The sequence below is a fragment of the Eleutherodactylus coqui genome, chromosome 6, assembly GCF_035609145.1.
Source record: "Eleutherodactylus coqui strain aEleCoq1 chromosome 6, aEleCoq1.hap1, whole genome shotgun sequence".
Lineage (NCBI taxonomy): Eukaryota > Metazoa > Chordata > Amphibia > Anura > Eleutherodactylidae > Eleutherodactylus > Eleutherodactylus coqui.
This window is the reverse complement of record NC_089842.1, coordinates 71,666,756-71,691,566: the sequence shown is the minus strand read 5'-3', so window position 1 is coordinate 71,691,566 and position 24,811 is coordinate 71,666,756. Positions and strand designations below refer to the sequence as shown.

Sequence of the window (24,811 nt, the reverse complement as noted above, 5' to 3'; positions counted from 1 at the left end):
ACTAGTAACGGTGACCCAATCAGAGTAGGTACCATTTATAACCCCCCTCTGCTTTCTATCACTGAACCAGTTACTTACCCACTTACACACATTCTCACCCAGACCAAGCATTCTCATTTTATATACCAACCCTTTATACGGCACAGTATCAAACACTTTGGAATAGTCCAGTAACTCTCCCCAGTCTGGTCTGGAACTTACCTTCTCGTAGAAGCTGATCAGTTTGGTTTGACAGGAGCGACCCCTCATAAACCCATATTGGTACGGATCAGGTGATGTTTTTCTATTGCTCAGCAATCCAGTTTTCGCTCTTTTTTTCCCCACTGGAGTCTTGTCTTTCTGTCTGTCTTAGATTGTAATGGAACTGAAACCAGTTGCCTGTAATAATATCCCATCCATGCTAAGGAGTGATGAATGCATTCAGACACAGTAGTCCGAGCACTGGTACTGCAGTTTGCCTGACTGTGCACCACGTGTTCCTCAGGACAATTCTTGTCATCCTCCTCTGACCCCTTTTGTCGATGAGTTATTTCAATCCACAAGATCCCCTTTTGTTTTCCCTCAAACACATCATTCTAAATATTCTTTCTACACTATTACATGAGAGAACTCCACAAAGTTGGCAGTGAAATCCTGGCCTTGGCTAGTCTAGTTCCGATGGCCAGGCATCATTGGAAGTCACTCAGATCACTTGATTCTCCCATTCTAATTTGAAGTCACACTGAAACTGATCTACGAAAAACGTATTCACGTGATTTTATGCTGCACTCAGGGGTCACGGGTCTAATTTCTATACTAGGAAGCTCCAATCCTAAAAAGACAGCTGTGTCTCATAAATTGGCCATTCTGCATATATTACATATTTGTATATGAAGGCGTGACTTCTCGAGTATTGCGGTGTGTCATTTAGTAGTTTTTATATGAGGATTTTCTTCTGTATAGCCTTTGCTTACTCTTACATATTCTTTCATACGTTTCCCTTTTTCTGGTGTATTTCACAGGTTCCACTGGTGGCTATCGATAGTTATTATTATGGCAAGCTTGTAATAGCGCCTCTTAATATCGTCCTGTATAATGTCTTCACACCTCATGGACCCGATTTGTACGGTATGTACCTGATTCAAAACATGCATTTTTTTTCTGCTGTTTTCAAAATCTCTATATTTTATGGGAAAACTGGTACTAAAAAAACACGTAAAACACTGCATAGATAAAGCTTATGCTGTGTTTTGGAAAAAAAGACACTAATACACAAAAAAAGCCACAAACCACAACTCTTTGAATGTAGTGCGTTTTACATTTTTGTATAGACTTTCATCCCTTGGTGATATCTGTGGGTTCATTGGCAAATGGATTATATTGGCTGAGCCTGTAGCCACGTCCCCTTCATATGCGTCAGGTTTTGGCTGTCTTTGACAGCTGACACCGGGCTCCAATGGCTGCTATTGGACATAACTGTGATTGAGGCTGTTAACCATTTAGATACTCCATTTCATGGCCGGATGTAGAGAAGGGCTGCTTCTGTCACCGGAATGACTTGTATAAGCCATCAAACAATAGTCAAAAAAAGAATAATTAAGTAGAAATTGAAGGTTTTTTTCTTATTGCAAAAATTCTGTTAAAAGTTGAAAAAAAAGGTCAAAAGAAAAAATGCATTTAGAGCGCTGTGTTGATAAAGTTCTAATCTATTAAAATAAAGCATTATTTATCTTGCATGGTGAACATTGTAAGAAAAAGAAATACCGCCAGAATTACACTTTTTTTGGTCTCCACTTTTTATAAATAAGTGATCAAAACGTTGTACCAATATGGTACCGATAGAAACAACTGGTGGTCCTGCAAGAAACAGGAACTCGCACAGCGCCATAGATGGGAAAACTAAAAAAGTTATGGCGGTCAGAAGAAGGCAACAGAAAGGACCGTATTTTCCGTCGTATAAGATTGCTTTTTAACCCCGGAAAATCTTCTCAAAAGTTGGGGGTCGTCTTATAGTCCGGACTGGAGAATCTGCAGTCGCCGCAAATGGTGGGGGGAGCACAAAAACGTCCGCGGCCGCATCCCCGTTGTATGTGGCGACCATATGAAAGCAGCAAGGGCGGCGCTAAGGCTCAGGGGGGGAAGTCTATACTCTCTTCCTGCAGCGTGTTGTCCTCCCAATGGTCTGCAGCGCTGCTGCAGGTTGTCGCTCCCTCCTCCACGCAGACAGAGCATTGCTTCCTGGATGTGGGGCTTGAATGCCCCACCTCCAGAAAGCTAATGCTGTGATTGGCTAACTCAGCGCCGCGTCAACCAATGAAAGCCTGCGCTGGGTTAACCACTCACAGCCATTCAATGACATCATCCAGAGAGCAATGCTCTGTTGGCATGGAGGAGGGAGCGACAGCCTGTAGCAGTGCCGCAGAACGCTGCAGGAGGGAAGTATTGATTTTTTTTTTTTCTTTTCTTTATTTTAATTGGAAAAGTTGGGGATCGTCTTATACGCCAGAAAATACTGTTTGTTTTTTTTAAAGAGATTTTATTTTCGATAATCAGTACAACAAAAACGATGTAAGCTCGATATCACCATAATTGTACTTCATCAGAGAATAAAGTTAACATGTCCTTTTAGTTAGACTGTGTATGTCATAAAATCAACCTCCCAAGGACTGTGTGTTTTCCCATTTTACACCAATTAAAATCTTCTTTAAAAGTTTTTTTTTTAATACATTCCATGTACAATAGAAAAAGTCAAAAAAACGAGCCCTTATACAGCTGTGTTAATGGAAAAAATAGGAAAACGGCCGTGTCCGTAAGGGGTTAAAGTAATATTTGACTGCAAAAGATGGCGAACGAGAAATACAGCAAAAACACGGTGTGAATCCAGGATTGTAGAAGCGAAAACGCTGATTTGTTCTCACTGGTCAGTTGGTGAACTGGCTGTGATTTGGGTGCTTTATGTTCCGTTAGGGTATAGTCACACACACAATTTTTTTCTCTACGATTTTCGGAAAAAATTGGTCCGGAATTGGATGGAAGTAGAGCCTGTTCATTGGAATACGCGGATTCACTTCGTTTTTTTTTTTTACTCGGCAAATAGTTTTGAATTTAAAAAAAAAACACAACATGTCAATATTTTGGTGTGGTTTTTGGACAAAAATGGGCCATTTAAGTCTCTGTGGATTTTCTGCTGCAGAAAATCTGCACCAAATCTGCTTTGTGTGAACGCATCGGGTGTATTGGCACAGGGCGTAAATGCTATAGATTTTTACCAAATCTCATCCACATGGTACAGGAAACATCTGCAGCAGAAATGTCTTACATCATGGATTTCAGATCTGCAGTATGTCGAGCGCTCGCTGTATCTTTCAGGATAGATTACACCCTTTGAAATGCAGTTTGCATATTGCTGCTGTGAATTTGCTAATGGTTTTCCACTGTGGATAAGAAGTAGCAAACTAGACTCACATGACCATGCCATAGTAGTAAAGTGCTTGAAGAGTTCTTTATATTTTTTGCTATCCCAGCCTGGATAAAATAGCTATAAAAAAAAATGTGTAAGATGCACATGCTTCTCACGGTCAGCAGAGGTCGCTCTTGTACTGTGTAACATCCAGTCTGTCTTAGCATTCGTCTTGTAAAGCACTTCTGTGTTCCATGTTTGCTAGAAATACTATTTTTTTAATTGAAAATAGCTTTAGTTCAATTTGTCTTCAAATACAAGCATGTGATGCAGGACAGGCCAGACAACAGTGCAAACAGTAGACCGAAAAAGTGAATAAATCAATTCAAAAACCATGAAAGTCCGTACTTACGATAAATGGCAGTTTAAAACACCACTTCCCAGAAGCATGCAGAACACGCAAAATGCTATGTAGAGGAGCTTGCATCACTCACACACCTACCCTATGTAGTAAAATAACTAACGGACATATACTCACCTCTCCCCGTTCCCCGCTGTGTTCCGCGCCGTTGCTCCTGTTCTTCCCTCTGAGGTCACGTTTACAGGCTGTTCCATTGCTGAGCTCTGTTATTGGCTGCAGCACCTGTGACGTTCTATAAACCTGGCAGGACTGCAGCCTGTAAACAAGCACTGGAGCGGAGGACCGAGCAGTGGCACAGGCAGAGTAGAGAGAGGACCGAGCAGTGGCACAGGCAGAGTAGAGAGAGGAGAGTTTATGCCTATTTTTTTACTTTAAAAAAACTAACCAGAAACTTCTTCAAAGACGCCCATACTATTAGATCCAGCGGGCTGTCTTGCGCTTTTATAAATGGACCACACTGGTACTGATACCCTGGGCTTCCCCAGCATTCCACAGCTGGAATTCTTCCTGCAAAAAGAATAATAAATACATGGTATTTGTTAATAAATTGGCCTAAATGTGCAAGCTCGCAACCCACGTCAAGGGTTCTCGTTGTCTTGCAAGTTTCCCTACACTAACATTACAAGCAATTCTAAGCTTTAGTTCAATTAGTCATTAAATGCAAACATAAGATGTACTGCGACGGGCGCAGCACAGACTAGATAACTACAATAAATATCTCACATGTACATTGTAGTCTAAGAGCATAAATTAAAGGGCAGGCAAAAACCCTACCTTATACATTACACACTGCATTCTACCAACAATCTAATAAGGCCACAGATTTGTCCTCGGTTTACTTTGGCCCTTAACTTGACATAACTCGCTGACACTCGTGGGCAATAGCTGCAATCAATACTGACAGCGGCATTTAAATTCCCCGACCGATGTTCGGAGGACTCGTACGATGAGATCGCGGGGAGCTATGCGGGTGTCATGACAGCAGGGGGCCTTCTGAAAGGCCCCAGGGCTGCCTTAGCAGACTGTCTATCAAGCTATCCCTGTGAAGTGACTTGATAGACTGCCTGTCAGATTGCGGTATGATGTAATGCTATACCATTACATCATACTGCAGGAGCAATCAAAGCATTGCTAGTTGTGGTCCCCGGGGGGAACTTTAAAAAAAAAAAAAAGTAAAAATAAGAACAATCAAGTTTTAGTAATTGTTAAAAAAAAAAGTAATACAAGTTTAAATCGCCCCCCTTCTGCCATATCTATAATTTAAAAATCGAAATCATAAAACAAAAATACATATTTGGTATCGCTGCATCTGTAAAAGTCTGATCTATCAAAGTAGCGCATTATTTACACCGCACAGTAAACTAAAAAATAAAGAACGCTAGAAATGCCCTTTTCGGTCACCCTGTCTCACGTAAAATATACAATAACAAGGGATCAAAAAGTTGTATGTATTCTGAAATGGTACCAACATAAACTACAGGATGTCCAAGATGGCGGCAGAAAATAATTTGAAAAACTTAAGTGTCTTTGAAAAAAAAAAGTAGTACAGCAAAAAAAAAATCTATAAAAGTTTGTTATCGCAGTAATCGTACTGGCCCATAGAATAAAGTTATGTCAGTTTTGTTGCAGTTTGTGCTCCGTAGAAACAAGATGCACTAAAAGATGACGGAATGTCGTTTGTTTTTTTTTCATTTCACTCCACTTAAAGTTTTTTAAAAGTTTTTCAGTACATTATATGGTACATTAAATAGTAATATTGAAAAATACAACTCGTCCCGCAAAAAACAAGCCCTCATACAGCGACGTCGATGGATAAATAAAGGAGTTACAATATGTGTACTGAGCAAAGAAGTTGGAGGAGAGATCAGTGGCAACAGAGAAGATCTGTGATTCTTTTGTATATTTCCCTGTCCCAGGGAAGGGGTGACAAGAATTTTCTTTCATGTTATCACCCCCATCAATCGGAAAGCATATTTGCTCTCTGATTGCTACATGTAGGTTTTTTTTCCAAAAAGGAGTGATCTGATGAGGACTTGCTCATCTATTCATTTCTTTACACCATTTACCACACAGATGCTGTAGTCATTGCTGGCTGTGGTATCTTAACGATTTTACAGAGAAAAATTTTAAAAACTCTCTTCCCCTTACACAAGGCTTTAAATATAAAAAAAAGTGAAAAGGGCAAAAAAATTCCCTACGCATAATTAGTATTGCCAGATCTATAACAACCCATACTGTAAAATATTACGGTATATATCAAGCACAGAAAATTCCATAAAATAAAAAAAAAAATTTAAAAACAGATGTTTTCTGATCATCTTGCTTCCCTTAAACAGTAATAAAAAAATTAAATAAAAAATTGTATATGCCTCAAAATGGTACCAATAAAAACTACAAGTTGTCCAACAAAAAACAGGCCTTATACAGCTCCTGTAATGTGGCGCCACACAAAGTATATAAAAAACTGGGGGGGGGGGGTATATATTGCATAATAGTGGTAAAACACGATAAAACGTGTATATGTTTAGTTAAAAAAAAAAAGTGACTTTTCGGGAGTATTTTTTCAATTTTAAGGTGACTGTTGGTGAAGGGAAGTTAATCTTTGGAGTCTCTGGTCTGAGGTAGTTTTCTGAGTCTGAATTCTAGTATCTGAACGGGTTTTTGAGGTCTAAAGTCTGACGTCCAAATTTAGTACGGAATTACTGAGCGTTCTAGATAGGCCCAGGGGAGCAGGGAGTCATCATAGCTTTGGGAACGCTGATAGTATCAGCATCAGAGGTAAAGTCAAACTTATGTTTCCTTGTGAGCTCTGCCGCAAGTGCTCTTCAGGCAAGACTTCAAGTGTTCTCCCACAAACGGCTATACAGCTCTGATTGACAATTGTAGCATTCAAGCAGAAGACTGCTACAGCTAGATAAATGTATGGTTATATCTTTATGTAGTCGTATGAAAAGGCAACTTTAATGAAAATCTCGTAGGGTGACAAATCTATAAATAAACGGTGGAAAAAAGTTGGCCCAAAGTTACATTCCTGTCTTGCACACATTCCACAACCGTTCCTATTAAAGCTGAGGTCTGATACCACAGAAACTTTTAAGTGTTGACAAACATTGAACAAAATTGGTGCGGAGGCATGGAATGGAGTAAAGTAACACCACTTAGGCCAGTAATTGGCTGCAGTGGTCATGTGTTGTCATTGTGAGTCATTAATCTAAGACCCGCAACACTGTTTTGATTGGCCAGTGCTGTTCACGTGATCAGCACTGACCAGTCAGAGCAGCATGTACTGTTTTTCTACCAATGTATAGTGTGTATCGTGTAGTTAGAGAAACAGTGCAGCCATCTTTGTTTGTCCAGAATCGAAGGGTCACCTAAATCAGACCTAAATCAGTTTTGCATTCCCTCCATTCTCAGGGTCACTGGGCTCAGAGGTTGGAACCCCATCAATGATAAAGCGAAGGTGTATCCCACCCATGTGCCATCATTTTACTAAATAGGAATAAACCTTTAAAGGGAACATGTCGCTATGATCTCACCCTAAGGCTGGATTCACACAAACGTATATCGGCTCGGTTTTCACGCCAAGCCGATATACGTCATCCTCATCTGCAGGGGGGAAGGATGGAAGAGCCAGGAGCAGGAACTGAGCTACCGCCCCCTCTCTGCCTCCTCTCCACCCCTCTGCACTATTTGCAATGAAAGGAGGCGGACGGGGCGGGGATAAATTTCAAGAATTAGCCCTGCCCCATCCCGCCTCTCTCCATTGCAAATAGTGCAGAGAGGGGGCGGGAGCTCAGTTCCTGCTCCTGGCTCTTCCACCCCCCCCGCAGATGAGGACGATGTATATTGGCTCGGCATGAAAACCGAGCCGATATACGTTCGTGTGAATCCAGCCAAAAAATTAATTACACTGGCCATCGGGGGAGGAAAAATCCATTATTTCTAATGTCCTCTCTTTTCCTAATGAGCCCATGTAGCTCTGCAGTTGGGTTCCATAGTTATCCTGTGCCATATACTAATCGGCAGGCAAGATTTATCTGGCCAAGAAGAGTCATGCAGATCCACAGACCGTCAAGCTAACCACAACCACTTCCTCCTAAGAGGGTTTTCTGTGTAAAGGGAAATGCGACAAGCTGTCTATAGAGAGAAAGAGAACATAGTTAGCTCGGTGGTCCGCGAATCAGCATGACTCTTCTCGGCCAGATGACTCTTCTCTACTGATTTGCATACAGCACAAAATAACCTTGGAAGCAAATTGTGTAGGTACACGGGCTCATTGGCAGTGGTAGATTTTTTTTATGTCCCTGCTGGACAGAGTAGTTATTTTTCGGAATAATGTGGTGATGGCAGGTTCCCTTTTAAGATGCATTTTAACAATAGCACAGAAGAGAACCTTCCCTTTCAACCAATCAAGAGGAATTCTGAACAAAGATCTTGTTCCGGGTATGGACAGAATATGCAAACCTCTTATTTAGTTATTTTGGTTCCTAAATATTCAGGAACCATGTTTCTTTCTTCTCATTGCCCTCCTTGTGAACTGATACAGGTGATTTTTTTTGCTACATAGCCCTAATTTTAATCTGAGAGCATTTTTCTATGTTTCAACCACCAAAGGTGCTCTCCTTGGGGAGAGATGATGTCATCCCTCAACCCACTCACTCCCTAGGTGTCTCCACACACTTTTTGGGTGTTCTCCTTAGGCCGCCTGCAGACGGCCGGGACAGATCCAGCTGTGAGGACCCTCACAGCGGGACTCGTCCTGTGCCCCTGCTTTCGTGGCTCCGACTGTTTGATGTGCCGGCTGCTGGGCAGACGGCGCATGCGCAGACTGGAGCCGGCGGCCGGGGAGTGAGATTTCTGTGCATGCCACGATTTGTTTGCCGCGTGAGATTTCGCGCGGACAAATCGCGGCCGTCTGCCTAGGATTGCGTTTGCTAACGCAATCCTATGGCAGCTTTCACGGGCGGAAAGTCTACGGGAAATCCCGCAGCGGAATTTCCGCCCGTGTGCAGGAGGCCTTAAGGAGAGATGATACCCCTCTTGACCCACATCACAGGCCTCTCACCAGCCATGCCAGAAACCGACTGCACTCTGATAAGGGGCAAACCCGCTGAAACAGCTGTCTGTGTATGGATTCTGGCTTGGTTTCCTATTCCCAATCGTTGTTTTACAGACTTGTTAAAGAGTCGTACATTGACTTGCCGACAAATGCTGCCATCCAATAGGTGGTGCTGCAGAGCTATTGTTCCATCTCCCTTATTTGCATAAACCACCAAGTCTACACAGTCAGGTGTTTCCAGCGTTGGACCTTTTTTACGTAGAGAGCCACCATTGGCAATATTTCTCTCTATGTTGTGTCCCTACTCCTAATGGGGTATCTTGTGCACCTTAGTGCTTCCTTTTTTGTTATTTATGGGGGATGTGAACCTTTTGTAGGTGTTACTCCCATTTTATATGCAATCTTGATGCTTTCTATCGTCTCAGCGTAGGGTCTGATTATAATATCCGCGTTGTATGAAATATAACGCTGCAGGGTTTATAATCTCTAGTATTTAATGATATTTGTTACTATCTGCTCAATTTTGGTTTGTTTTAATCGATCTTAATAAAGGTTTCGTGTTAAGGGTTCTTATCAGCGAGTGGGTTCTCGTAGACTAGCAAGAATGTTTTTCTGCCTTTCGGTGATTAGAACTATAAATGCAGTTGCTGTTCATTTCTTCTCATTGCCCTTTTTGTTGTGTTGCAGCCTTATTTTCCTGCAGGCTTTGTATCTCATTATTAGCCGGTTTGATTTGCGGTCCCTGGTTGCAGAGGATGCCGGCACTAGTATACACGTATTACAGGCTCTATTAGTGCTGATAGGGCTACATGCCTTAAAACATGACTCACTGTGAACTTCTCAGCACTTCATATTTTTCCTCCCCTCCACAGACACCTTGCGTCAGCAACTGACTGATCTGGTCTCGGGTGACGCATTGTGTCCATCCAGTTCAGCTGTGACACATGTAGGGAATAGCTCCTGATTACAGCCCCGCGCACAGATAAAGGCTGCTTCTGCTTTTTCTTAATGAGCACAGCGAGGGAGTCGGGGAGCGTGTTTATGCTGAAATGTAAAATTCTATCCTCCGTACGCTGCAAACAATCGTCTGAAAATGGCTTTTAGCTGCGGTTTTGTTCATAGTAATTGCACATTTGTTGGAATCTTATCTGTAAATTATTTTGCATTACATTCACTAAACATCCACATTAAGAAAAAAATGTTGTACAGGGTAATTAATTGGATGGTCTAAAAAATTTGCATAATAGCTCCAAAGCGCATAGTCTGGAAGAAAAAAAAAACACGGAGCGCAGGTTTAATGACTTCTTTTCAAGTATTTTTATTGAGTTTTTTTTTGTTAATGGAAGAAAATCTAAATCAATCTAACGTAAGAATAGATTGTTGGGTCAATTATATACTGAGACGCATTATACATCAATTCTGTAGTTTATTCTTCTGCAGCAAGAAGTAGAAAGGTTCGTAAAGGTCACTAGCTGGTGGACGTTGATCTCCGGTATACAGCAGACTCACTAGCTTCTAATATGGGTATACCATGTGTTTAGAATATAGGGAAAAAAACTGAAAAATGTGCCATGTTAGCTAGTAGAAAAAATGTTATTGCACTTAGTTAGGCTATATTCACATAGGTGAGTGCAATAACTGGCGGAGAAACTTGGACCCATATTGCACTTGCCAACGTGCAATTTTCATGGCGAAGCGGTTTTGATTAACAATCGCATCACGAGTGTGAAAGGATCACATTGGTTTCCATTGACTTCAGTTGGAAACTTTGGATCACACTTGCATGCACATTGCACGGCACACCATGTCTTTTAAGGTCCCATTGAAAAAAAAAAAATGAGGCGTTTCCAGGGAATAACTAAATATAGAACATACTGTGATTTTTGTTTTTTGCAAGGAAAAGAAATGGAATTCATATCTGTGTGATTTTTGTACGTATTGCGTAAAACTCATGCAATAATCTCGGTCGTGTGAATAAGCACTCAGAGAAATCAAGAGTCAGCCTGCACCATGCTGCTCGGAAACCAGTACCAGGTTCTCACGCCGGGGGGTCTGGTACTGGTTCCTGAACAAAAGGAGAAAGAGGTACAGCAAGAAATGACTATACCCACAAAGAACAGAGCAGAGGAGAAAGAGGTACAGCAAGAAATGACTCTACCCACAAAGAACAGAGCAGAGGAGAAAGAGGGACAGCCAGAAATGACTCTACCTACAAAGAACAGAGCAGAGGAGAAAGAGGTACAGCAAGAAATGACTCTACCCACAAAGAACAGAGCAGAGGAGAAAGAGGGACAGACAGAAATGACTCTACCCACAAAGAACAGAGGAGAAAGAAGTACAGCCAGAAATGACTCTACCCTCAAAGACAGAGCAGAGGAGAAAGAGGTACAGCAAGAAATGACTCTACCCACGAAGAGCAGAGGAGAAAGAGGTACAGCAAGAAATGACTCTACCCACAAAGAACAGAGCAGAGGAGGAAGAGGTACAGCAAGAAATGGCTCTACCCACAAAGAACAGAACAGAGGAGAAAGAGGTACAGCAAGAAATAACTCTACCCACAAAGAACAGAACAGAGGAGAAAGAGGTACAGCAAGAAATGACTCTACCCACAAAGAGCAGAGCAGAGGAGAAAGAGGTACAGCCATAAAAATAACTCTACCCACAAAGAACAGAGCAGAGGAGAAAGAGGTACAGCCAGAAATGACTCTACCCACAAAGAACAGAGCAGAGGAGGAAGAGGTACAGCAAGAAATGACTCTACCCACGAAGAGCAGAGGAGAAAGAGGTACAGCAAGAAATGACTCTACCCACAAAGAGCAGAGCAGAGGAGAAAGAGGGACAGCCAGAAATGACTCTACCCACAAAGAGCAGAGCAGAGGAGAAAGAGGGACAGCCAGAAATGACTCTACCCACAAAGAGCAGAGCAGAGGAGAAAGAGGTATAGCAAGAAATGACTCTACCCGGGAAAGATCTTTGAACAAATTATTAAACAGCATGTATGCAAGTAGTTGGATAAGAATGGATTAATTAACCAGAGCTAGCATGCGCTTGTAACTAATAAGTCATGCCAGACTAATCTATTTCCTTCTATGACAGAACCACCGACCTGGGTTGATTAGGAAAATGCAGTGGATATAGTATATCTTGACTTTAGTAAAGCATTTGACAAAGTATCTCATACCATACTTATTGAAAAAATGACCAAATATGGGATTGACAAGGCAACTGTTAGGTGGATTCACAACTGGTTGAGTGATCGTACTCAAAAAATGGTCATAAATGGCTGCACATCCAAGTGGAAGAATGTATCAAGTGGGGTACCACAAGGCTCTGTCCTAGGCCCAGTGCTGTTCAACATTTTTATAAATGATCTGGAGGAGGGAATTCATGGGGAAATTATCAAATTTGCCAACTACACAAAGCTACTCCTTCCTTAGTGAGACCTCATCTGAAATACTGTGTCCAGCTCTGGGCACCCCACTTTCAAAAAGGCATAGACAAACTGGAGCAAGTTCAAAGAAGGGTTACTAAGATGGTGAGCGGTCTGCAAATCATGACCAATGAGGTTTGGTTAAAGGATCTGGGAATGTTTAGCCTGCAAACAAGAAGTCTGAGAGGAGACTTAATAGCTGTCTACAAATCTCTGAGGGGCTGTCACACTGCAGAGGGATCAGCCCTATTCTCATTTGTACAAGGAAAGACTAGAAGCAATGGGATGAAACTGAAAGGGAGGAGACACAGATTAGATATTAGAAAATACTTTGACAGTGAGGGTGATCAATGAGTGGAACAGGTTGCCACGGGAGATGGCGAGTTCTCCTTCAATGGAAGTGTTCAAACAAAGGCTGGACAGGCATCTGTCTGGGATGATTTAGTGATCCTGCACTGAGCAGGGGCTTGGACCCGATGACCCTGGAGGTCTCTTCCAACTCTACCATTCTAAACAAAGTAATCTTGTAGACATGATACGTTTAATGCCTAACAAAAAGAAATGATGTTAAATAGTGATGAGCGAGTATACTCGCTAAGGGCAATTGCTCGAGCGAGCATTGCCCTTAGCAAGTGCCTGCTCCCTCGAGACAAAAGGTTCGGGTGCCGGCGGTGGGCAGGGAGCTGCGGGGGAGAGCGGGGAGGAACGGAGGGGAGATCTCTCTCTCCCCCCCACTCCGCCCTGCTGACTGCCGCTACTCACCGGTCCCCCATGCCGGCACCCGAACCTTTTGTCTCGAGCAATTGCCCCTAGCGAGTATACTCGCTCATCTCTAATGTTAAACAATCATGTTGCTTTCACTGTTCTGTACTATCAATTCCATGATGCATCAGCACAGCATTACATGAGCAGCTATAGACTGTACCATCTCTGCATGCTGGGAGGACAGTGTAGATATCATTAATCTTTACATTCATCTAAATAAGCTAAAGGCCATAAGTATACAATCATGGAGGTTGAGCTATAATATTCTTCATTAACATTGTGTGACAGGAGCCTCTAATAATCAGCAGTAATGTGACAGGAGTAACTGGCTCCCCATTGAGAACAGCATGCGTGCTACAGTTAACCTAGCCTCTCTGCTGCCTGAGGCAAACTATAGGAGGTATAAGGGCACATATGCCATGAGGCAAGTTGGGCTACTCACCTGAGACTGCGCCATCTTGCAAGAAGTGGGGTTCGGTGGTGGTAGGGGGGGTGAAAGATTACATAAAACAAGTGCAGTGTCAACTGTTTGTAAGCAGTCAGCCAGGATGAGCTGCATCTGCAGAGCAATAAACGCAGCCTGGAGCCTTTTGAAGGCAATAGGCAGCTGGAAAAAATACAACATACTGCAGTACAGAAATATTACAGTATATCGTACAAGTGATCAGTAGATCGCAAGTTCAAATCGCCTATGGGGACTAAAAAAGGTAAAATAAGATTAACACAGTTTTTATAAAGATTAGAAAATTATTAAAAATACTTTTCCATTATAAGCATTAACCCCTTGAGTGGCACGCCCGGAAATTTTCCGGGACGAGCTCCACTGCTCATAGCAACATAGCCCGGAAGATTTCCGGGCTATGTATCACTATGGGAGCTGCAGAGCACAATGCCACAAGCTGTGACAGTGTGCTCTGCCTGCACAGACCCACAGAGAACAAAGCAAGGGCTTTGAAAAACCAGCAGAAGATATTGCCGATATGCCGGCAATCTCCTGCTTTGTTTACAGGTTGCCATAGAGACCATCGGCTTGTCAGAAGCAAGCCGATGGTCTCTGTGGCAGGGAGAGCTGGTTGTTAGCTGTCAGAGAACAGCTAAGTACCAGCTCTTACAGCAGAGATCAGAGAAAACCTCCGATCTCTGCTGTGTTAACCCTTTACATGCTGCAGTCTATGTGACTGCAGCATGTAAAGGGCTGTCACTGCAGCATGTAAAGGGCTGTCACCATCGGACCCCCGGAATGTGATCAGGGGTCCTGATGGGTCCCTGTGGAAGTCTCCTTAAGGGACTAAAAAAAAAAAGTAAAAAAATAATAAAAACACTTGTCTCCCTTTACTTTGTAAAAAATCAAAAATACAATCACACATGTGGTATCCATGCGTCGTAATGACCCAGAGAAGGAAGTTAATACATTATTTAACCCCTTAATGACATGGCGTCTTTTTTTTCTTTTTTCCCCATTTCTTTTTTTCCTCCCCCCTGTTTAAAAAATCGCAACTTGTCCCACAAAAAACAAGCCCTTATATGGCCATGTCAATGGAAAAATGAAAAAGTTATGGCTCTTGAGACGCAACTGCAAAATTAGTTGAAATTCAATGATTAGACCATTTTAAAAAACCTGCCCTGGTGGGCACGACAGGGTGGTAGGAAACCCGCCACTCAAGGGGTTAAAAAATCAAAGCAAAAGAAAAAACACATAATTGGTTTTGTCACATCTGTAAAAGTTTGAACTTTTAAAATATTTCATAATCTATACTGCACAGTATGTGAAAAAATGCACAATGCCTGAATTGCATTTTTGAGCACCTCTTTGCTCCCAAAAAGGAATAGTAATAAAATGTGATTGAAAGGTCGAATGTATCCAAAAATAGTACCAATAAAAACTGCAACTTGCTGTGCAAAAATAAAAAAAAAAGGTAGATGTCTCTGAATGTAGTGACAAAAAACGGGTTTTAAAGGGAATCTTTTACCCACGTTTAGCCCTGTAAGCTTATGGGCTAAAAGTAGTTGACTGAGTCTGAGGATGTAAGTGTTATACTTACCTTCCCCATCGTTCCCCCGGTGTGAGCGCTGAAAACCTAGAATGAATCGAGCGGCACGTTAAGTAGTCCGCCAGTTGGGGTTTTCTAACGGGAGGACTACTAATGCATTGAGCAGCTTTCAGCACTCACACTGGGGGGCCGACCAGGGAGATAAGTATAACACTTACATCCCTGGACTCAGGGGGTCACCTACCTTCAGCCCAGCCCAAAAGCTTAGCTTGCAGGTCTAGAAGTAGGTGGCAGTCTCTAAATAAAGATTTATTTTTAGAAGTAGTAAAACAAACTACAAATTGGTTGCACTGTAACTGTACTGACACACGGAATAAAGGGAAGATGTTCCTTTAAGTGCACCATGCATGTTGTAAAAACAAAGCCCAAAAACCAAATGGCACAATTGTGTTTTGTTTTTTTTCTGTTTCAGTCCAGATAAACATTTTTAAAAGATATACAATATATTTTATGGTATCTGAAATAATAACATTGAAAAATATAACCTGTCCTGCAAAAAACAAGTCCTTACGGGCTAATGCTCACGCACATATTATCGCTGCGGAATCTGCAGCCAGACAGCCCCGAGAATTCTGCAGCAATGTCCGTCCATAGACATGCTGTGGTAAACAATTCTCCCATGCCCACGAGCGGAAATCAACTGCGATTTTTTTATTTTTTTATTTATTTATTTATTTTTTAATTTTTTTTTTTTTTTTTCCTCCGCTCGCAGGGGAGAATCGCAGCATGTTCTATTCCATGCAGAAAATTGCAGGGACGGCTTCCACTGCAGTCAATGGAAACCGTCCGTCCTGCGATACTTCCGCTGTGAGCACTGCTGAAGTACCGTGAGAATCTGCGTCACCGCCCAGCGCTGCCGCGTCATTCACTGCTGGCTGGCTGGGCGAGACAGTTGCGGGTGGATCCGGAGAGGTGAGTATAGGGTCTCTGGGAGTTGCCGGGTCTGATTCCGCTACAATATTTCACAGGCGGAATCTGACCCAGCCGTGGGCACGAGGCCTAAATCGGTATCGGTTCTTAAAAGGCAGGAATGACGAAAAACAAAAAAAATTAAATGTTATGCCCCGTCCGTGCAGGGGAAAACCACAAAGCTCTGCACAGGCATCACCAGACAGGACTAAAACCTAACTAAACAGGACAAAGACGGACTAAGCCGAACAGACAGGACAAATACAAACCTGGGAATACTTTCTCTAAAGGAACCAGGACATTGTAGGGCCCCTGCCTAAAAGTAGGACGATTGTCCCAATAAGGACGGCCCTAGATCTTATACCTACTAGGCTTAGTCTATCCCTGAATGACAATAAGGGATAACCGGATACAAGGACAGGGAACACTGCCACACCAAACACACAAACTGACACACTGATTCAGATGTCTGTACACCTACGAATGGAAGGGAATTGAGCATCTGCACACCTATGGATGGAGAGGATTCGGGTGTCTACATACTTACGGATAGACAAGACAAGGCCTTAGTGCCCGCCTACCAATGGACAAAGAGGAACAAACAGAATGCGGCTCGGTCCTCCGCCCTTCAACGGACGGGTAAGACAAACACACATGGAGCGGGCGTTCAACTACCAATCGGACGAGTGGATCAGACATACAAACAAACAGACTGATGAGCGAGCAAACAGACGAACTAACAGACAAACGGATTAACTGACAAACGCAGCATAGCATGCATGCAACAACTTCACAGAGAAACTGGATCCAGACGAACAGAGCTCAGAACAGGAATCAGACAGAACAAACATTACAAAGGAAGTCGGTGAGTTTTCGATTTTTAATTATGCCAGTATTCGTCGCCTGGTACTGAAGAACGCTCATGCAAAATTTCATTCAAATCGGACCAGAATTTGGTATTTGTATACGACACAAAAAAACTAATTTAGCATTTTATACATGAGATTTTCAGACCTACTTTGTCCTTCAGCACTAATGTCACTACGCTCCTGTCTCCGCATTTCTGTCCTCCGGCGCTGTGTAAGGAGAAGCTGTTCTGTGCTCCTTCACATCGCTCATTTCCTATTAGACCCTATGTACTGTCTGGTCTCAGTGCATCGGGTTGTGACATACTATACTCTACACCCGATGAACTGAGACCATGACAGTGCATCGGGTCCAGTAGGGATCAGACGCTGTGAATAGGAGAAGCCGTATGCCGCACAGAACGGCTTCTCCTTACACAGCGCCCAAGTGGAGCAGTGGAGGCAGGACACTAATAAAATCAGCACTAGGAGACAGAGAAGAACCAATTAGGTTTGAAAATAAATTATAAAGCAGATATTTATTGATACAGTGTTATAGGGAACAGCAATGCCTGTACTAGAGAGAACAGTGCATGCGCGGTTGGAGCGCCCTCTTCAGTAATGCAGTTACAGTACCTAGATGAAGTCTGATTTCTCAGTACTGTCTTCACTAAGCTACATAGTGGAAGAGGGGTTTTGTATGAAAAATGTAAAGAATAGGCTAATAAAACCAATTGCAGAAATGCTTAGAATCACCTATTCTGTAGATTTTAAAAAATGTATATTTCTATCCCCAGATATTTCAGTAGTAATATTAGAATTACGCCACCTGCTGTTTCTATCCTGCATCCACCTCAGCAAATGTTCTAAGATGGTCACACATGGTCCGTCTCGCTTCTCTCTGCTCCACTGGGTATGTGAAGGGATCCCTGGTGTGCAGAGCGGCTGCTGCTTCTTTTCTGATGTCAGAAGAGAAGATGAACAGGTGATGAGCTAGCGAGAGAGTGTTACTATACACAGAAATGCTCTGCAATAGAAGCAGCGTTGCGCTATTCTTGCATTATTTCTGCAGTGCCTGGGGTACAAACAGCAGGTGGAGCTGTTCTAATATTTAGTCCTGCGATAAGTGGGATACAAACTTATTTTAATAAGTAAAAATACAAAAAATGAGTAGAATTATGGACTGGATTTAACTAGAAACCATATTTGCAACCCCATGAGTATATGCTGGGAGCCTTCCTGCTGCATACAGCAAACATGAATGGATAGCTTCGTTTCAAAGCAACCCAAGGAGACGCTCTAGTGCTGCTGGGTCCTACTGACTGACATGTAAGACAACCCCTTTTAAAAAAGTTTTTGTATTTCTTCTTAAAACTTTTCTCTAAAAATATGGACTTGAATATAATTTTGTAGCCATGATATTTTAGATATGGGATTAATTTTGATTTTATGTTTAGTAGTTTGAGTCAAATGCCACCTGATAGGTACACTTTAAAGGGGTTACATAGCTGTAAGCTTAAGGATAGGCCATCAGTAGTAAATTGGTGGGGGGTCAACACTCAAGCTGAGCCAGTGTGCTTGTGTACTGAGCCGATTTCTCCAGGAAGCACACAGCTCCGTTTCCACTACGGTGGCCCAGCTTGGTATTACAGACAGAATATGTGTTTGGTGCCCCTTTTTGATAAATGTTGGAAGAAAATCTGCAGCATGTGAACTTGGCTTAAGACCTATTTCTCACTTGTCTTAGTTGTCATACAGACAGAAAAGATCACTTTCTCTTATTCAAAAGTCAATTTGCTAATTTGGTGACTGTTTTTTTTTTTTTTTTTGCTGTTCTCTATATTTTGCCGTTTTTATGTATTAGTGTTGTTGTATACAATCATGCACTTTTGTGTCCCCCTTGTACAATATAATAGTCCTGCTGGCAATGGTTGAGTAGGCATTCGTGTCAGACATTGCATCTGGATTTTATAATAATGGAGGAAGTAGTCAATAATACGTGGTCATGTAGTGAAGGCTAACGTTATATACCAATAAATATATATATATTTTTTTGTCTAACGTAATGTTTGTCTTTTGACACTATGATTTGTGTTCTATTCTTTCCCATCTCCGCTAGCAGCTCTCCCCTCTTTTCATTCCCCTCTATTCTGTCTCCCCTTCCTCCACCACTTCTCTGTGCTATACCCTCTTTAAGTGGCATTGATTGCAGCAAATTGCCGAAGCTGGTAGCAGCTGTCACAACAGTGCGGTGATTAAGAGCAGCGCTTGTGATTTCTCGGCTGATTGCATCGATCACATAGAAGGGGAGCAGGGGGAGCGGATGTATGAAGGAAGGTGAACTCCCACAGCCAGCATCAGTATGGCTGAGTTGTCTTCTTAACACTGTTTATGCCAGTGCTGGTAATGCATTGTCAAGTGGGCATGGTACTGCATCACGCCATTCCTATGCACAGCAAAAGTCTTGAATTGCATTCCTATGCAGGTGGAAAACGGGATCCAATGGATCACATATAAAATTATCTTGGTAACTTGGGAAACCTTGGGGAGTTTAGTCCTGTTCTCATTGCAGTATAGGTTGAAATTCATAGCCTGTATGTTGGACTTCAACTACTTTCTTAGAGGGGGTTTTCCATGAAAAGCATTTATCACCTATCAACAGGGTTAATGTATGGTCGTACGGGATCCCCACTACCCTGACCCTTACTAATCACTAGAACGGTGATCAAGAGCCCACGCTAGGAGTTTAAATGGAGTGGTGGTCACACATATGCACTGCCGCTCCATTCAAGGCCATGGACTGACGGAGCACCTAAATGGAGCTGCAGTGCCAGGTGTGATCACCCCACCACTCAGCCATCATTCTAGTCATCAACGGGGTCCTCAGCAATCACACGTTAATCAGCTGTTGTTTGGATAGGCCGTAAATGCTTTGCGTGGGTTAACCCTGTTGGCTGTATTCACACGGAGTGATTGATATGCGGTAAAAACCATATCCGCAAAACAATGTGGTTTTCAGTGCAGTTCCAGTAAAAACCGCATCAGTATGCAAAACGCAATAAAAAATGTTGGGTTTCTTTTTTTGCCTATGCACTTTTCGATGTTCTTTTTACCCCCTACCTACCGCCTCTTGTGAGTACAGCCCATACGTTGTGTGGTATCTGCTTAGGGATCACGGGTGCTTCAGGATAGGGGTATCTTTAGTAATAAGTTTTAGGGTTGGTCAATTTAAGATTTGTTAGAGGGGGAAAAAGTGTGAAACTTCTAAGGGATACACACACTTCTACATAATAATAATATATAATCTTTATTTATATAGCGCCAACTTATTCCGCAGCGCTTTCAGGCATGGATAAATGCAAAACAATACAACAATTACAATGGGAGGTACGTTCGGTTTGACAAAAATGGGTTGGGGGTGGTATAGGAGGTGCAAGGGGAGGGAAGAGGAGCGAGGCATGGGGAACACAGGCAGTAGGGGATTTCATGTGGAGATCAATTATTAGAAGGCAAAGGGGTGGGGTTCCATAGGCGGGGGCAGGGGACTAGATCAGGAGATTTGGTATGCTTCCCTAAAGAGGTGGGTTTTTAATACATACATTGGGACCGGTCTGAGGCCATGTTGAAAACAATTTACAACAAAACTTAAGAAAAAGAAGTTAACACAAGCAAAAATGAAGATAGTCTGGACTGTGTAAGAAAGTTGGTACAAGAATGTAAGGGAATGTGCTTTAATTGCTCCCAGGTAGATTTCATCTACTCAACCAAGTCAGATTCTAAGCAAAGAAAGGCATTCTCTGTGTCATAGTGTGGCTAGATTACAAAATGTTCACGGCGCTATACACAGCACTGGAAGTGCTTTACATCTCCAGCTTGCCATACACATGAGAGAACTGCTGGCTCAACGCTCCTTTAGCAAAATTCTTGTTACTTGTTCTCCAGAATTAATCAATCAGTGGGTAATTTGGACCCATAACGAGCCGAAGGACAGTCCATCAATATTAAAGGGGTTGTCCCGCGAAACAAAGTGGGTCTATACACTTCTGTATGGCCATATTAATGCACTTTGTAATGTACATTGTGCATTAATTATGAGCCATACAGAAGTTATTCACTTACCTGTTCCGTTGCTGGCGTCCCCGTCTCCATGGTGCCGTCTAATTTTCAGCGTCTAATCGCCCGATTAGACGCGCTTGCGCAGTCCGGTCTTCTCCGTGTTGAATGGGGCTGCTCGTGCTGGAGAGCTGCTCCTCATAGCTCCGCCCCGTCACGTGTGCCGATTCCAGCCAATCAGGAGGCTGGAATCGGCAATGGACCGCACAGAAGACCTGCGGTCCACCGAGGGTGAAGATCCCGGCGGCCATCTTCGCAAGGTAGGTAAGAAGTCACCGGAGCGTGGGGATTCGGGTAAGTACTATCCGCTTTTTTTTTTTCAACACATGCATCGGGTTTGTCTCGCGCCGAACAGGGGGGCTATTGAAAAAAAAAAAAACCCGTTTCGGCTCGGGACAACCCCTTTAAAGTCCTGGAAAATCCCTTACACCCACCCCGCAGTTGAAAGGCAACATGTTACTTCCCAACAGCATCATATACTTAGTTGTGGTGCTGTTAGGGTCAGTGAGGAAGGGCCAGGAGGGGTGTTTTTTATTTATATTCACCCGCTCGCCACACAAAGATCTCTCTCTTTAGTTTGCCATACATTCGCTTTCGCATAGAGGTCTATGGAAGAGGGGCAGGGGTAACATGGAGTTTATACATCCTGATCACTACTCTTATCAATCAGAGAACAGTAGTTGCTCTCTTATTGTCATGGGGGGGGCAGCTCTTTTATCCCAGAAAAGGAGTGCGAAGAGGAGTCACTCCTCTAAGCTGCTTAACCCTGCGGATGCCATAGTCATTCTTGAGCATGGCATCTGAACGTTTTTACAGAATATTAATTTTAAAAGTTTTTTTTCTTTCCCCTTTAGCCAATTCTTTAACGCCACAGGACATGCTTATGTCATGGGGCTGAGGGTCTTTATAGCCCAGGTTCAAGGACCGATCGCTCTACATACCCAGCGGCTGCCAGCTGTCTTTGATAGCTTACACAAACTCGCAACAGCCACAATCAGTGGCCAGCACTTTAGAGGGATTTTTTTTAAGGAGAAAAGCATTATTTTAGCTAAAGTTATTTGCACTTTTGCGAGTTACCACATTGAATATCACATAAGCACAAATGATTTCAAAGTGCAGTGACTAGAGATGAGCGAGCATGCTCGTTTGAGCCTGATGCTCGATCAAGCATTAGTATACTCCAAGAGAGAGAGACAGACAGACAGACATAGAACGGACATGGAAAAGGTACACCTGAGAGCTTGAGCGGGTTCAAAGGTGGGCAACCAAAATAATAAATGCAATGGGCGGCCTACAATACCCAAAGAGGTTTTCAAAATTGGAGTTTAGTTTAGAAAAAAGATGGTTCAGGGGCGACCTAATAACTCTGTATAATATATCAGGGGACAATACAGAGATCTCTCCCATCATCTATCTATGCCCAGGACTGTGACTGTAACAAGGGGGCGCCCTCTACGTCTAGAGGAAAGAAGGTTTCTACGCCGACATAGAAGGGGGTTCTTTACTGTAAGAGCAGTGAGACTATAGGACTTTCTCTGTCTGAGGATGTGATGACTAAAAGAGTTCATAAGGGGCCTGGGTGTCTTTCTTGAGTGTAACAATGTTACATGTTATAGTCCCTGATTGCATCAGAAGGGTTGATGATCCAAGGAGTTATTTTGACTGTAGGGTGCATATGTATGACCGCTTATTGTTTACTATGCAGTTACGAACTACCATGCAACTCAACTAATGGCAGCTTCACTGCAATTATGGATAATATTGATTAGTAGGCTACAGGTAAATCTACAATGGCCATCATGATGAAAGCCTCAGTACAAATTCTTTACAGTGAAGAACAAAGGATGTATTTCCTCTTAAACAAGAGCCGGCATGAGGGGAGCGCTGATTAAGGAGCGGTTGGGCGACCGGAGTGACAATGTACGTCAGACATACACAAGTCACTTAACATTCCAGCAGTAAACACGAGCGCTCCGTCGATAAACCTGTCATTTCTTCGTGGTAAATAACTGTCGCCACGTGAATGATGGAGTTTGCTTAATAGGACAAGCAGGAGTAATGGCTTTACACTAGAAAAGAAGGGAAATTATTTGTATTATGTAAGAGGAATGAATAGTCCATTAATTAATGGATTACCAGACATGAAAACACATCGGTGGTGGCGGCTGCATGACTGATCTGACTTTCCTGTATGTTAGGCTCTATACTAGTTATCAATTCGCAAAAATAATCCATATTATTCTACCATGATGCAAGAAAGTTGCAAAGACTATCTGGTTATGTTGCTGGTGCTCGTAATTACAGGCGCAGTTCTCATTGAAATCAATGGGATCCCAACCTGCAATTATAAGTGCGGCTCCGATTGATTTTAATGACATCTGCACCTGCAATTACGAGCGCTGGCCATTACACAGGGGTCAGAGCAGCGGCTTCCAACCCCAGTGTAGCCCAGCACTGACAGCAGATGCTACTCGGAAAACCGCCATAATGAGGAGGGAAGTCCATGACCGTCTGCGTTCTTTGATATTGTTTAGTCTTCATACAACTTCATTAAACTTCATGTGTTTTGGATAATTCTCATGTAAAATGAATTCCATTCCACATAGATTTAGACCAAAGGGTAGAGAAAGTCTTAGTAGTAAGATAATAATATACATAGTGTGTCAGGATGCAAGAAGATCTATGTCCATTTAGTTTAGCCCATTAACCCCCCAATGTTGATCTAGAGGATCAACCCCAAAAACCCCAAAACCCCAATGAGGTAAAAGCCAATTTTCCTCATTTTTGGGGGGAAAAAAAGCTACTTCCTGACTCAGATTTACCAATGGGAATAATCCCTGGATCAACCACCCTTCTGAAGTAATTGGTGACTGTAATATGTAATATTGTGATGCTCAAGAAAGGCTTCCAGCCCCCTCTTAAACTCTTTTATCAAATTCAAGCAGAAAGTTCTATAGGCTCACTGTTCTTAGAGTAAATGCCCATTTAGACACAACGATTATCGCTCAAAAGCCATCTTTTGAGCGATAATCATTGTGTGTAAATGTGCCTATCTTTCAGTTTTCTGCAGAGCGATGGATTTTAGTTCGGCATGAAATCCGTTGTTTAGCAGAACAGCTGATAAGACTGTATGCTGTATTTTGCCCGGATGAAGGCCACAGTTTAGTTGGCCGAAACGTCGCTGTGATTATGCTACACGTTATGCAATAAAGGATGGATGGATGTTTTACTCCTGATTCTACTGGTTAATTGATTGAAGATCCTACGTGCTGCCTGTCCTCTACATGCTTAACATCTGATTATGTTGTCTCCGCTGTTCTCAGCTATCAGCCCCACCAGCAGAACAAAAGGAATTTATTCAGAGAACAGCGGGCCGTCCTCTGAATAAATTCAGCTCCCGGGTGATCACATGCTGCTAATTGGTACTAATAGGAATTAGTACTAATTAGCAGATTATACGAAATGGTCACTCAAAAGCCATCTTTTGAGTGATCATCTGTGTGTCTAAACGGGCCTTAACTGTTGGTTTCTACCTTCCCCGGATCCTGAATGTCCCTGCACGAATGAAGTAGCGATTGCAGATGCTCGCTGCTGCTGCATTCATTTCAGTTGGAGCGCTAGAGGTAGCGGAGTTTAAATGCTCAGGGAGCATGTATGGAGCAGCAGCACACATGTGCAACCTCATGTGGCGCATAGTGTTAAGGCAGTAGACATGTAGTCCTAAGCTCTCGTTCACGACCTGAAGGTTGGTGTACAAACCTTCTTCTTTCCTCTACATGCACTTAGGCAACTAGATTCACTAAAGCTTTACTGTCAGCTTGATCTGCAGCTTATACTCT

General features: G+C 42.7%; 1 protein-coding gene across 2 annotated transcripts in view; it reads left to right on the top strand.

Annotated features, from left to right (window-relative positions):
• The window catches only part of ALG9 (ALG9 alpha-1,2-mannosyltransferase), a 119,931-nt gene that overhangs the window by 19,700 nt on the left and 75,420 nt on the right, over positions 1–24,811 (top strand). For both annotated transcript variants that reach the window (XM_066606970.1, XM_066606969.1), the window contains exon 8: positions 1,002–1,107. In XM_066606970.1, the coding sequence (XP_066463067.1) occupies positions 1,002–1,107 (106 nt within the window). The remainder of the gene's footprint in view (positions 1–1,001; positions 1,108–24,811) is intronic.